At 40.4% G+C, this 14,192-nt stretch overlaps 2 protein-coding genes across 2 annotated transcripts in view; both read right to left on the bottom strand.

The window, feature by feature from the left end:
- LOC6564161 (RYamide receptor) overlaps positions 1–14,192 on the bottom strand; it is a 60,879-nt gene that overhangs the window by 3,414 nt on the left and 43,273 nt on the right. The window lies entirely within an intron of this gene.
- LOC6564164 (keratin, type I cytoskeletal 9) lies at positions 6,428–8,118 on the bottom strand. The gene is given in 2 exon segments (XM_032737616.2): positions 6,428–7,953; positions 8,088–8,118. A coding segment is annotated over 1 exon segment (939 nt). The 5' UTR covers positions 7,839–7,953; positions 8,088–8,118; the 3' UTR covers positions 6,428–6,899.

Raw genomic sequence — 14,192 nt, 5'->3', positions numbered from 1 at the left:
CAAAGTATCGAGTTTGACCTACTACAACCACAAGGATTGTGTGTTGCACTTTTAGTTGATCGAACAAAGAGAGTTTATCGGCTAAATTCGATTTGATTAACTGCAATTATTTAATTCAACCTTGAACTGAGTGTGCCAAATTGTGTTTAATGGAAACTCAGCTTGCAGCATATTGAGGCATCTTCATATGTGAGGCATCAGCTGGCCAGTTGACTCAAGGCAAGCATTGAAAATTGTGCAGGTGTCGTCATAACAACGATTTCATTAGTTGGTTTTGCTGCGTTAAGATTTTGTTTCGTTTGCCAACAAATTGCTACGGATTACTTGTTTCAAATTTGGGCTTTTGGCCGTATCTTAATTGTCCGCAGTTGCCACAGTCGCAGCAGCAGCAGCAACAGCAGCAGCGAAAGATCGCATCAGCTATTTGACACTTTGACTTTTAGCGCGGTCACATGAACCGGTTACAGTTTATGGTTACGGCTTATGCTCACTGTTAGTTGTTATGTCCACCCATTAAGCTGAATGCTGCCAGGTCTGGTGCTTACATAAAAAATGAGTTCGTGTACTGCATGCTGTAATATTTATACACTATTAAAATGATTTCCACTTTATGCGAAGCCTCCCACGAAAAGCAGTTAGGTCCCAGCCGTTGGCAAACGTCAGACTGAAAAATGATTTCGAACGAAGCAAAGTGGGAACTAAGTGATTTCTATTTTGATTTGGAGTGATGGTCGGTCCTTCAGACCACTTCTCTTTGGACGTGCCACACGCAAAAGGGACTAAATGAGGTGCAAAGTTTATAGTCAAATTATTCGCTAATTAAATTTCTTGGCACGTCGCTGTCGTCAAGTCTATTCAGAGACTTGACTTGAGCAAAATTCTTCGGGTTGCTGTTTAGTTTGTTTGATTAATGTGATGAGGGCCGCGAACTTGATTGATTTTTAAGTGCAAAGGAATTTAATTTATTCGTGTTAAGTGTGGGAGCTCTGTGGGGGCTATTTGCGCAATTTACGTGCTTTAACCCATTGAGTGAGTTTGTTTAATCAATCGAATTGAACACAACATATAACATGACCGTTGGGCAGATATCTGAAGTAACCGTCGGATAAATGTCAAATGCAAAGTATGACGAAACACAAACAATAAGCCCAAAACTTTCATCTTTCAATTGACAAAACAAAAACGACAAAATAAGAAACAAAAACGAAGCCAAATCATTTCAACTGTTTCTTTTTCTTTTTTTTTGTTGATATCATAAGGCTTAATTTTTGAAGAAAGAGCCGGGCAAAACGCCTAGACATCAAACTGTACAATCAGCGAAACGTGAGTACGAATGCTGCCCGAACTTCCGCACCTACCTATGCCCCTGTCTCTGCCTCTGTGCCCCTGCCGCGTGCCCCACAATGGCTGCCTGAAAAGGCCAGGTAAGCGCATTAAACCACTTGATTGCAATTTTTGAGCAAGACCCGTAATACTATTGTACGCCTGCAATTATTGTTCACGTCGTTTTCAGATTTGCTTTTATTTGTTTACACTCAGCTGGGAACTGACCCCTAGAGGCGAAAAGAAAGAGGAACAAAGACGATAAAAATGTGCGAAAAAAATCTGATTAAAAAAAATAGAAAATTAAATTTGGCATAGTTTTAAAGGTTTTTGTTAAATTTCTTTCTTTTACCTTTTAAATATTCATTAACAATCTTTTTAAGACTGTATAAAAATGATGGCTTAAAAAAAACAATGAAATATTAATAAACTAAAAAGAAAATTATTTGAAAATTGGAAAACAATGCAAGCTCGTCCAATTCATAATTATATACAGTTTATAGAATTGCTTTCTTATTCAGGGAAAAAGCTGTTAATACAGTAGCCAGTTCGTTTATTGAAAAGAGGAAATTTAAAATAGCTCATTACTGTCGAAATTTTAATTATCTAAAGCTATTAATCAATTCAGTCTCTTATCGATTAGCGCGTGCTCGAAGTTAGACAATGGCCTGCAGTTTGTGCCCTGTTGCTTAACTTTAACTTTCTTGGTGAACTCGGTCAACCCGCATATCGCGAAGCGTTGTAATGGAGGGCAGTGTTAATTGTATGGCAATTACAAAAAACTGGTGCTCGAAAATTGCTCTCGAATTATAAAAAACTTGTTAGCCAGCAGCGCTTTGCAGTGCAGCCAAGCCCAGCGAAAACCGTTTTCATGGAGTGGCAAAAGAAATGCGGTATAACAATGCCGGTGACTTAAACTAATCAACAACTTTATTTATTATATTATTTATTACAAAAGCTTTGCTCTCCCAAAAGTGGCTCGGCCAATTCTCCAGGTATCAACGATGAAAACGAAAATTAAGACATAATAAAATGAGTGCAAAAGTATCGTAAAAATCCAAACGTCATAAAAAATAATCAAATAAAACAATTCTGGTCAGATGAGTGGGAATGAGGAGGGAGTTCTCGTAGGTTAGCCAAACTGTAAATGGAATTTTCGTTGTGCAATTATAGTCGACGAAATTTATGGCCCAAGAACAAAACATTGTCCATTGACTGACCATTGAGTCGGTAAACCATATTGGGCGATAAAACCAAATAAAAATAAAGCCTAAAGCCTAGCAACACTTATGGGCGTGCCACCTCAACTTTGATGAATGCTTCGTGGCAGTTGCCGAGTTGCTTGTGGGTCTTCCACAAACGTACGTGACGCGGCTTTTACTTTAACGACAGACATACATTATAATTAAGGTTCTTGAGGGTTGGGCGCAACCGGAGGCGTATTCACAAACGGGCTGAGGGCTGAAGCGCGCAATTAATTATAGCACCGAAAATGTCATAAACTTTAAGCAAAGGCAGGACAGTAGAAGTAGAAGGGCAATAGAAAGGCGCAGACAGAAGCCACCCAAGAGCTGTCAATTAAACAACCAGAAGCAACCAGAGCCCAAAAACTTTAGGTCCGATGCTGGACTTTAGTTACCACCCAGCGCCAGAGGCAAGAGCCCTAAGCAAAGGCCACTTAAATAAAGGTCATGCAGTTTTTTATCCATCTCGTGATATTTTGCACACGTTTCGGTCTTCTGTTTGTTTTGCTTGTGAAATGCTTTGATCTAAAATTGTGAAAAGAAAGAGTATCATAATTGAGCCAATGGTTGAATGGTTTACTGAAGCTTTCGTTATACAATAATATTTTTCCACATAAACTCAATTTTGTAATAATGTGATTACGTTCAATTCAACAAATTTCTATATTGTTTAAATTTTAAAATGTTGGTCACTTGGAATACGTTTGTAAATCGTTCACATCGTTGCCATTTCCTGTTCGTCTTACAACTGCTTCCAAATTGATTTTTAAGTGCAGATTTAAAATTGCTTTTGCGCATTTGCCACTTTAACAATTGATAACTTTAAAGTGCTTCGTATGCAGAACAAGTCTCTATCAAGATGTACTCAATCAGAAGTATGCATATGCATTTGAAGCATTTGATAAGAGGCCTGCCCAAAATGAAAGAGTCGATTGGGAAAGATGCAAGCACCCAAAACCGCAACAGCAACAAAATGCAAATAGATTTTGGGCCAACAAAGTGTTGCCAAATAGCGGTATTCTGGTAAACGGATAGATGTGGGTTACAAGGTCTAAAGTGAAAGCATATAAATTACAAGCACACTCACACTCAGTCTTGCCACTATATGTGTGGAAAATTTAGAGCTCAAAGAGGGAAGCAAACATTTTCAGGTGCCAAAGGCATGTAAAGCATTTTCCACAAGGGGTAAAAACGTGTGAGTAATTTGAGCCCGCCCATATGTGAGACGGTAAGAGGATATTGCCAAGTGCAACAACAACAACAGCAACGACAACAACAATAGTAAAAATAGCAAAAAAGCAGCCGCAAATTGTTGTTGCCCAATGCCACAACACAGTGAACGAGAGGACCAGTCTATGAGAACGGTTTAAATTGCGACAATGTTGGGGTCGAGGCTAGCCTAACACCCAATCTATTCACGTCGGTGGCATATATACATACATACAACCTCATTTACATACAGTGGTCTAAGTGGTATACCAGACGTATCTGATTAATGGACGCCAGGCTATCTTCAGTCGCAGTGCCCAACAAAGCAAAATAAAAAAAGGGACTAAAACGGACTGAAGCCAGAAATATTTAGAAATATTTAAATTTCATTATTTTCGTTTTTAGCACTTTATGGGACCAACAGCTGTAATTACAAAGTCAACAGCCCGCTAAACATTTCGCTTGTCTTGTTAATCAAGCGAATGGAGTTGTGTATCGTATGAGTGATGACCCATTGATTAGAGGGATAGTGTTGGCAGTGTTGGCTGGGTCAATATTTGAGGCGTCACCTGCACCGACATCCGGAAGCAAGACATAAGTATGAACATAAAATATGTGCATGGCTGGAAACAAAGGCAACGGCACAACTTGATGGCTTCGGGCCACCTACAACAACTGTTGCCATTGCTTTTGCTGCTGCTGTTGCTGTTGCTGGCGGGCAAAGGTAACAGCAGCAGCAGCAGCAGCAGCAGCAGCAGCAGCAGCAGCAGCAGCAGCAACAACAGCAGCAACAACAACAACCATGTAAAAGTGAAAGTGACAAAGTGTAGCGTGGAGGAAGAAACTGAAATTCGAGCGACAATGACAATGCGAATCTGCGGACAACGCTGTGTATTTAAGGCATTAAAAACATTACACCAAAAAACAGATAAAAAAAATACAAAGAAAAACAAAATAAACGCAGATTGCAATGTTTAAAAAGTGAAACAACAACCAAACGAAACGTGATAAATGATAAAAAAGCAAAAAAAAAATACAATTTAAAACAGATGTAAAAGTTTTTTGTTTCTCTTTTACCCAGAAGAGTGTGGCTAGAAGCAAATATGCGGGCGCCCTCAACACACTCAGAAAAAAGACAAACCACAGTTTATTTTCTAATTTTTTTATAATTGTTTCTGAAACATATTCAAATATTTTAATTATAGAATTTATATTTAAAAAATATATTTAAAAACTTTTTTGCGAATGAAAATATTTTGGAGGTGATATCTTAGAGTGTATTTTAAGCTCTAGTTACAGCTTGTTACCAGATTGAAGTTCCCAGCGCTGGGGTTTCCCCGATTGAACAGCTGTAAAGTTTTAATGCTGGCTCAGTCGTGGCAATTGAGGTTTAACCAGCTCATTTTTAAGGGCGTCCCACTAAGTGGAAGGGTACATAGAGGGAAGGTGCCGACCCTGTGCCAAGCACCTCAATCAGAAAAACTTTGGAAAAATCATTCACACAAGTCAACTTAATTAAAATGGACTCAGCTGCCCCGTACTTAGACCTCGGTTTTCTTTCTCTTCCTTATCCGCCACTCTGCCTAAATGGCGGAAAGCGTTAATTTACCTCCTTTTGCTAAGATTAACGATAAACGCGAAAGCAAAAAAAGGCAAACGACAGACAAGGTTCAAACTTAATAATAATAATAAGAAACGAAAAAATTAGAAACTACTAAACTGAGCGCTGACGGCAACAACTTGGTATTTAAATTATGAAAGCAAAGCCGATAAATTGCTTTTTAATTAGTTTTTAGTCGGGCTCAGAACTTTGACAAGATACACAAGATACATTTCCCACTCGGTTTTTCGAGTCTAATTTATTTTTTTCACCTGTGTCGACTACAAGTTGAGTGAATAACTGAGTTTTGTCCGAATAAATTTGATTAAATGATTTTAACGCTTGACCTAAATCTGACACAGTTTTGTTTGCAAACTGAAATGAGAAATAAATGGCAGGTTTATGAAGTGCTAAAAAGCTCTTAGCAAAAACATTGCCCAAGTGGGCTATACATCATTTTATGGCTTTCTATTGAAAAGAGGAACCCATAGAACTCAATCTTATCGCTTTGGTTGCAGTGACGCTTAGACGACATTATTGACCCCAATAAATCGTAGGTGTGGGCAGTAGGTATGGAGGAGCAAGAGGACTAAAGAGTACAATGAAAATTCTAAGGACGAGCACAAAAATCAATTTGTGCAAAGGCTCTGCCAAGCCCAGATTGCTAATGGAAACAAATTTTTTGAAAGTTCCCAATGAAATTGAGTTTCATAGAAGAATAATAAACATTCTTTCTTTGTTTGTTTTTTTTTTTCGTAATTTTGTCACCGTTGTTTTTTTTATTGTGCATAAAGTACTTAAAGCTAATAACATAATTAAAGTATATTTATATTTATATATATATGTATTATGAATGGAGCATTTTACAACTCGCGCATTATCATCATCTACTATGTATTTTCTTCTGTCTTTTCCTTCTGATGCTTCTTTCGCTATTGCTCAGATGGCAAGTGAGGTTCCCACCTCGGAGAACCCGGCACTTGTCGTCTATTAGCTATATCATTTTTTCATTATTCTTGGATTAGGCAAGAGTGAGAAAAAGAGAGAGAGATAGAGATAGGGAGCGAGAGGGAGAGATTGAAGGAGATGAATGGTGATATTGTGAGATATCGTTTGATGTTTGGAAAGATAGTCGGAAATATTTGTATGTACAAAAGTGACGGACGAAATTGTTGTCCATTTATGTTTGAGAGAACCTAGCAGAGCCTAGGCGAGAAAATCGTCAGGTTTTCGGGTTAGTCTTCTCGTCCAGAGTTGTGTCAAGTCGCAGTTGCAGTTTTCAGTGTGGGCAAGTTCTTTCATTATGTCTTTTGTCTTTTGATTTTTTTTGTGTTTTGTTTTTTGTTTTTCTTGTCGGGAATAGTTGTTTGTTAGCGAGTCAACAGGTCGACAGGACTAGTCAGCAGCTTGAGCCGAGTATGTGTCTGATTGTGGTAAGTTCAAGGTTCATATTCATGTTTTTCTTTTTGATGGTCTTGTTGTTCTTGTTCTTGTTGCTGTTGTTGTTGTGATGCAAATGACCCTTAGTAGGGACCGGACTTGCCGGGTGGGCCGTAGTTGGTGGATGGCGCCGAGCTGCCACCATCACCGCCAGAGTAACCACCATCGCCGCCGCCAGTGGAGAAGCCACCGCTGCCGCCAGTGGAGAAGCCACCGCTGCCGCCAGTGACGCCAAGACCACCACCACCACCATCCTTCTGGGTCTTGTATTTGATGAAGTAGACCTCGGGCTTTGAGGGCTGCGTGGGTGCGGCCGTGGGAATGACAATATCCTGCTGATCTTCGGGCTTCTTGACCAACACATAGACCAGGGTCTTCTCTTCGTTCTGTGGCTGCAGTGGGATGATTGGAGCCTGGTACGAGGGTGCCGATGGCGCCTTAATGAAGATGATCTTATAGTGCTTCTGGGATTGGCCGACTGGAATGTTGGGGCGCTGACGCACTTCCTCCTGCTCTGGTGGTGGCACATGAACATAAATGTGCTTTTGAACCAAAGTGGTGCCACCGCCGCCGCCACCACCACCTCCGAAGCCACCGCCGATGCCTGCAAAAATTGTCCAATATTAGCTGTGAAACTAGTTTGCGCTCTGGATTGACGTACCGCCTCCGAAACCACCGCCGGATCCGCCACCGAATCCACCACCGGATCCGCCACCGAAACCACCGCCCGATCCACCGCCGAATCCTCCACCTGATCCGCCACCGAAGCCTCCACCGGAGCCTCCGCCGCCGAAACCACCGCCTCCGGAGCCTCCGCCGCCGAAGCCACCGCCTCCGGAGCCACCGCTAAAGCCTCCTGATCCGCCGCCGAAGCTGCCGCCAAAGCCACCTGAGCCGCCAATGCCGCCACCGTGGGATCCACCACCGGAGCCACCGCCGCCTCCGGGACGGTTATAGTTGTAGCCCGCTTCGGGGCGCGCCGCGGCCAGCGCCAGACAGGACATTAAGATGAAGGTTTTCATGGCTGCGTTAACACGAAATCGAAGTAAACGCGTACTTGGATATTGGATTGGATGTAACGGATGTAACGGATTAGCACGCACACACTTGCACTGTCACAGTAATCCTGGGTCTGTGCTGTGTATTGGTGTGGGAGTATAGAAGAAGATTCTTGTTAAGTTGTAGTGTGGGTGTTGGGTATGATGCTGCTGCTGTTGCTGCTGCTTGTTTGGCTGCTCAAGTTGGTGTTGGAGATGGAGATGGTTGCTCACGTTTTATGTTGTTATCCTGACTCGGACTCGGACTCGGTTCACCGATGTTTATTAGACCAAATCAAATGTTTCACTGACGAACCAATGCAGCCGCATCATCAATTTATACAGAAATCCCAGCAACATAGATGCCACAGTCGCACAGTCGCACAGAGTCGGCCAGCAGCACACACATACACAATTGCACGCATACTCTTACACTGGGAGAGGTTAGCGATCATGATGATGACGATGACGATGATGATGATGCGACTTTTTGGGCATTGCGCATGTGTGGGGCAGAGGCCCGTAGCAATACAGCTGGCCAACGAGCTGGCCAATAATGATCAGTGCCTCTCTTTCTCTCTTTCTCTCTCACTCTCTCTCTCTCTCTCTCTCTCTCTCTCTCTCACACTCTCTCTCTTTGGATATCTCTTTGTCTGCCTAAGCGAGTCTCTCAATCTCAGCGTAGGACGGGCAAGTGAAACCGAAATTACAGCACAATCAACTTATTACCGCACAGGCCGATGTAGCCGCTGTAGCCAAAATCATCAGCCTACCAGCGATTTCCCGCTGTCGGATATGTGGCAGAGACCTGGCAGAGAGTAGTTGGGCTCAGCACTCTCCAGCTGCAGAGCCCAATGTCGTGCACTTTCGCTCTCGCTTGAAGCTACCAGCTATCGGTTAGCAGCAAGCAACTCGCATCTCCCAGCTGCCACAGAGTGTTTCGAACTCGCACTCGAGCCGTGGCAGGCCTAGTGATCGGCTGCGGCTGCTTTGCTGGCTTTCCTCGGGGCAAACTGTTGATGAAAATGCGCTTGTGCTCACGATCAAACTTCCAGCTAGCGAAAAGTGAAAACCATATGAAAATCTCGGCAAGTCTTAGCCGGGAATCTGTCTAGCTGTTAACAATGGCAATTTGAATAATTTGTGCGCGTGTTTGTTGTGGGTTTTCCTTCCATTAAAATTTGGGTTGCCATTGTGCGGCAATCTCTATGTACTATATTATATATTTCAGTATATGCACACATATGTCTGTAATAAATGCGAGTATGTGCAAAATAAAGTTCACAATAAGAGCAAATGTGAGTGTGTGCCTGTGTGTGTGTGTGTGTGTAAATGGAACTCATTGTGACACTGTGCGCGTACTACAACAGTACAGTAAAAATCATTAAGAAATAGTTTGTTGTTTTTTTCTCATTTAATTATTAAAATACACTAATAAAACAGTCATACTATTATTGAAATATATTCAAAATAATTTAATATATATTATTATGCATCGATTTGTTGTTTCGAAAATATCTCGGTCCTATAAAATAATTGCTAACAAAAAATATGAGTATACATCCAAGTTATAGTTGGAATATATCATATAATGTTGAGTCACTACACTCCAATGACTACTGTACAAGTGGGTTTTTTTACAAATTCGCTACGCGTCTTTTCAGATTTCCAGCACAGATAATTCCCAATCCCAAGTCCATGAATTGCTTGTGAAATGCAGTTAAGGGCCCATCTGATTAACAAAAAACTAAACTAAAGTCAGGGCATTCAACAGTCATGCAACTCTCAAGCAATTTAGTATTCTTATTCGTTAGCTTTTTATAACTTTTATTTTTTTTTAATAGTCGCATGACTTTCATGGTGTGTTGGACCACACGCTTACGAATCGGAAATTAGCATTTTGCGTAATTTTGTCATAAAAACCCAAAATAAAAAACAGGCGTTTTTGCGAATCGTCACCTCTTTGCGCAAACAAAAATAATAAAATGTAATTTCAATGGAATTATTACTGAGTGCTATTATTATTGTTGTTAGCGGCCTTTAATCTGAGTTCTCTTTATGTTTTAAACCATTTTCTTGCTGTCGCATTTTTTCAGTTTATTGAGTTTTATCGAGTGAATGTTCAATGAACTTTTAAAAATTTGCTGGAGAAAATTGAACAAATTACCCAACGCTCTTTTCAGTTAATGGCCCATTTTCGGGTCAATTGTTGTGTTTTCTTTCCGATTCGATTTAATTTATTTAATGTAACTGGTGCTTTGAGAGGTAGTTACAAAATAAACCGATTTATTATATTGTTCGATCAAATATTTGGATTAGACCAATTAAATTAAGCATCAGACAAACCAGCCAGTCTTTAATAATTATGGTTTTTGTCTGCAGTATTTATATTTAATAAGATTTAACAGTAAATTAATTTTCTTAAACTTATCTTCTTTTTAGGCTTATAAAAAATATATAATTCAATATTTACAATATAAATATAAATGCAAAAAGTGGCTATTTAAGACAAGATAGTAGACGTAGTTGTCATATTTCTCCGTGGTTTAACTAATCGGACTAGGTGTCAAAACTAAGTTAGCAGACTATTCATATGTCAAATGCAATAAGGCTCAAATCTAAATGTGATTGCAATACACTGCCAATGAAATCTCATTTGTTGTTAGCTACTGCAATATTACACTTTTTTGCTTTGTGACTGCATTTCCGGCCTTTAAGCAAATGCCGGCGATTTCACCTTGAATTCCGCTTGCGTAACCCGACTCCAGATCCAGTCACGCCGTCACAAGGGGGACGAAACTTCTCCACCCGATCAGCGCAACATATGCAAAAATGTTTTGCGCTCTTTTTTCGACAGTTTGGGCTTGTTGGCCTTAAGTGGTTTTATTGTTATGATAGTCGTAAGTTGTGCGAGTGCCCGCAAATCAATTAAATACCTCAGAAACAGATGCTGCTGTTCACTGCCAGGCAATCGCAGTGAGCAACTGCAGCAATCGACAGACGCCTCTAAATGAGTCTCCTTAGCTCTTTGGCTATATTGCATTCGCGATGTGAATTCCGATGGGGATTCGCGGGCATTGAAAACAGCATGCATAGCAATTGAATTTGCATTTCGATTTGCATTCAGTTTCACAGTTCAGTTCAGACAGCTCTGAATTTTCTGAATATTTCAAGCGCCTAAACGATTTACGCTCAACTTCCGATTGCAGCGGAAAGCGAACGAGCCGCGGGTAAAGTGAAAAAAGAGAGGCTGACTGCAACCAGTAGATAAATCTCACGCTTTGTTTAGTTAAAGCGACACAAGAGAGCAAGGCGGACATTCCATTTAGGGTACCCCGTTTGGACAGGGCTATGGAAAAGTCAGTTTTATAATAATGAGAGCTAGACGTACTTTATTTTTTGTTTTAAATTTATTTTATCTGGTTACCTAACTTTTGAGAGACGCAAATAATATATTTAAATCTCATTGTTACACGAGTATGCATAGGTCTATGCTAACATTTTATACTTATTTATTATATCACTATTACATTTTAATTCGATGTACTTAATACCTAGTCAGCACAAATTATCCGAAGTAGCTTTTCAAAGATGCACCTAACTACCAATGAACTACGTTTTCTGATTTCCAAATCTATTCCTTTGACCAAGCTGGATTAACAGCTTAGTTGGCTCAGTTGTATGCCAACCGCATTTGCATAGTGTAGAGTAACTTCAAGAAGATTCCAGCTAGTGGATCATTGCTTAAGCCATTTGTTTGGACTGGCAGTGTTCGTTCCTTGGCGGGCAATTAGTGTTCAATCACGGAGGATTAGCGGTGCACGCATATTACATAAGAAATACCAGGAAAGCAGCTGGATCTGGCATCCTTTGCGTTGCAAAGCTACCATGAGGTTGACTTCGCTGTTGACACTGAAAGATTAAGATAGCATCAACTCACGCAATCAGCTGCGCAGCCGGTGGGTGCTGTGAATCCCTGGGTGCCAACAGTGCGACGGGAGCATTTTGTAGGAAGTCGACAACAGTTGTTGCTTCCTGCATCTTTTTGTCGCTTGTTACTTGTGTGTGTGTGTGTGTGTGTGTGTGTGTTATTGTGTGTCTGTGTATGTTTGTGTGTATTTTTGTGATGAGGCAGTGGCATCTCCAGCATGAGCGGCAGCCACTGCGCGACTTCCTGCTTGTTAGGCAAACACAGCAACATCAAAGCGTGCAAATTTTTCAATAGCTGAATACAATTTTATAGTATTTGTAAAACTTTTATTTTTGTCTTTGCTCAATGCTGTGGCTCTTGGACTTTTCGCTCTTACATTTGACATTTTTGTGGCTGCTGCCGTTTTTTTGTCTTGTCTTGTTGTAGTTGCTGCTGTTGTTGCTGATGACGCCAGACAGTGTCTGGCACAGCATCTCTTTGCGATGCGCTCAACGACATATCGACATGGTATATTCATAGACTTGTTATTTATTGCACTTGACAGCATGTTTGTTATGTTCGGCTTCAATTGCGAACGTTGGCAGCCGAGTTGAAGTTGCTGTTGAAGCAGCGTTAACTTATTGCCAATTTTAAAATGCTAATTAGTGTCAACGACATCTTGCCGCATTCAGATTCTTTAACGATTGACCAATTGACAATTGCACAAAATATTGTCAATAATTAATACGCTTATACTTAATACTTTATTTAAATGCCATTAATTAAGGAACATTTGCACAGTGGCAATTTCAAACTTTCAGGCTAAGAGCTTGTCAATATTTCAGAAGTTTTCACCTGCACTCGACACTTTGGTTAACCAAATCCCCAAAATTTGTCTCCTACTTAAGTCTGCTCAACAAATTATATTATCCAAGATAAGTAATTAAATAAGCTACATTCAGTTGCATTTATTGACACGTGCTCCAAGTAATTTGACTGCTAAAGTTTTCAATTAGTGCTTTTGGCAAATTTCCAAATAATTTGCATTTCTAAGGGTTTGTTTCTGGCTTGGTTTTAATTAGGTTAATGTATTCATCGATGTCTTGAAATAAATAACAAGTGGCGCTAAGCATTTGGCTTTTTACACATATCCTTTCAGCAAATTCCCACATATTTTATCTATACGAGTTGGTACGCAAAAGATCACATTCCCATGACTGGAATTAATTTGGCTTTTCCAAAGCTGACACTCTCAGTTATGATTATAGAGATGCTTCCCTCTAAAGTGAACGACTTTACTAAAGTTAGAAAAAAATACATCCAAAAACCTTTTATATTTAAAGTTAGCTTTGCGTGTTCGCTGTAAGCAACTTTTGTAGTGCCAGCTGCTGTTGCATTAGTTGCCAGTTGGCGGTCGTCCTTTTAATTTAATTGCAAGAACACATTTGTTGCCGTCTCGTGGTTTACGTCTCTTCTTGACATGTGAAAATGTGCATTTAGTTGGCATGACGTTGACATTGAATGGGGAAGAGCGAGGCAAGCGCTTTAAAGAACGTGCTTTTCAATATGCATTTGCTGCAATATGGTACAAGTCTAGTTTGCACGAGTGAACTTAATATTTCTTTGCATGTACCCAAAAAGCTAAACTCTAACACTTTGAGTTTCTCCAATTGCTATCGTTTTTTTTTTTCCTAGTATTTATTATGCGGAAACATATTCGAGTCTGGACCTGAGCGCAGGTCGTGCCACGGCCATGAACATTAGCAAGGGGAAAAAATGTGCTACAACAGACACTTTTTACGGTTACATTTTCTGACTCGTTTTTGTTTCTTTTTTGTCTCGGCAACTGCAAAACGCACTTTGGCGCAAGTCTTTGAAGAGGAAAGTAAATAACGTCAAATAAAAATTGAGGCATTCGCGGCAAAGCGGAAGTGATGAGTTGTGGGTTGAAAGTGCAACGAGCTTGATAAGATTTGGCACATCGTTTTTCTTCTTTTTTGCCGGCTGTGCGCAATTTTGTTTGCTTAGCTAGAGAATGGTGGGAACCTAAACACTAAAACACAACCGACAAGCGCCTGGCTGCCAGTTGGAAACAAGTTTCTAAGGTTGCTGCTCCAAAACTCAAAAACGGGTGCAGAATGTGGGCCAATAAAACTAAGCGAATTACCAGCCAGTGCAACACGTCTGTCAAGGCAACAGCAACAATGACAACAACAGCAACAACAACAGCAGCAACATTAACCAGAGCAACAACTACAGTTGACATTAATGTGGACAAGTTCGAAAAATGCTCGCATGAAATTGTTACGTACATCACGGCGAATGCGTAATTTTCAAATAAAGTATAATGGACATCTTTAAAGCAAAGCGCCCCTCATTTGTCTATCAACTTGGAAGCTGGCGCAAATGTGTTGAAAACAAAAACAACA

The sequence above is a fragment of the Drosophila grimshawi genome, unplaced genomic scaffold, assembly GCF_018153295.1.
Source record: "Drosophila grimshawi isolate 15287-2541.00 unplaced genomic scaffold, ASM1815329v1 contig_311, whole genome shotgun sequence".
NCBI classification, from domain to species: domain Eukaryota; kingdom Metazoa; phylum Arthropoda; class Insecta; order Diptera; family Drosophilidae; genus Drosophila; species Drosophila grimshawi.
The sequence above is the reverse complement of the archived record's forward strand: the minus strand, read 5'-3'. Positions and strand labels throughout refer to the sequence as shown.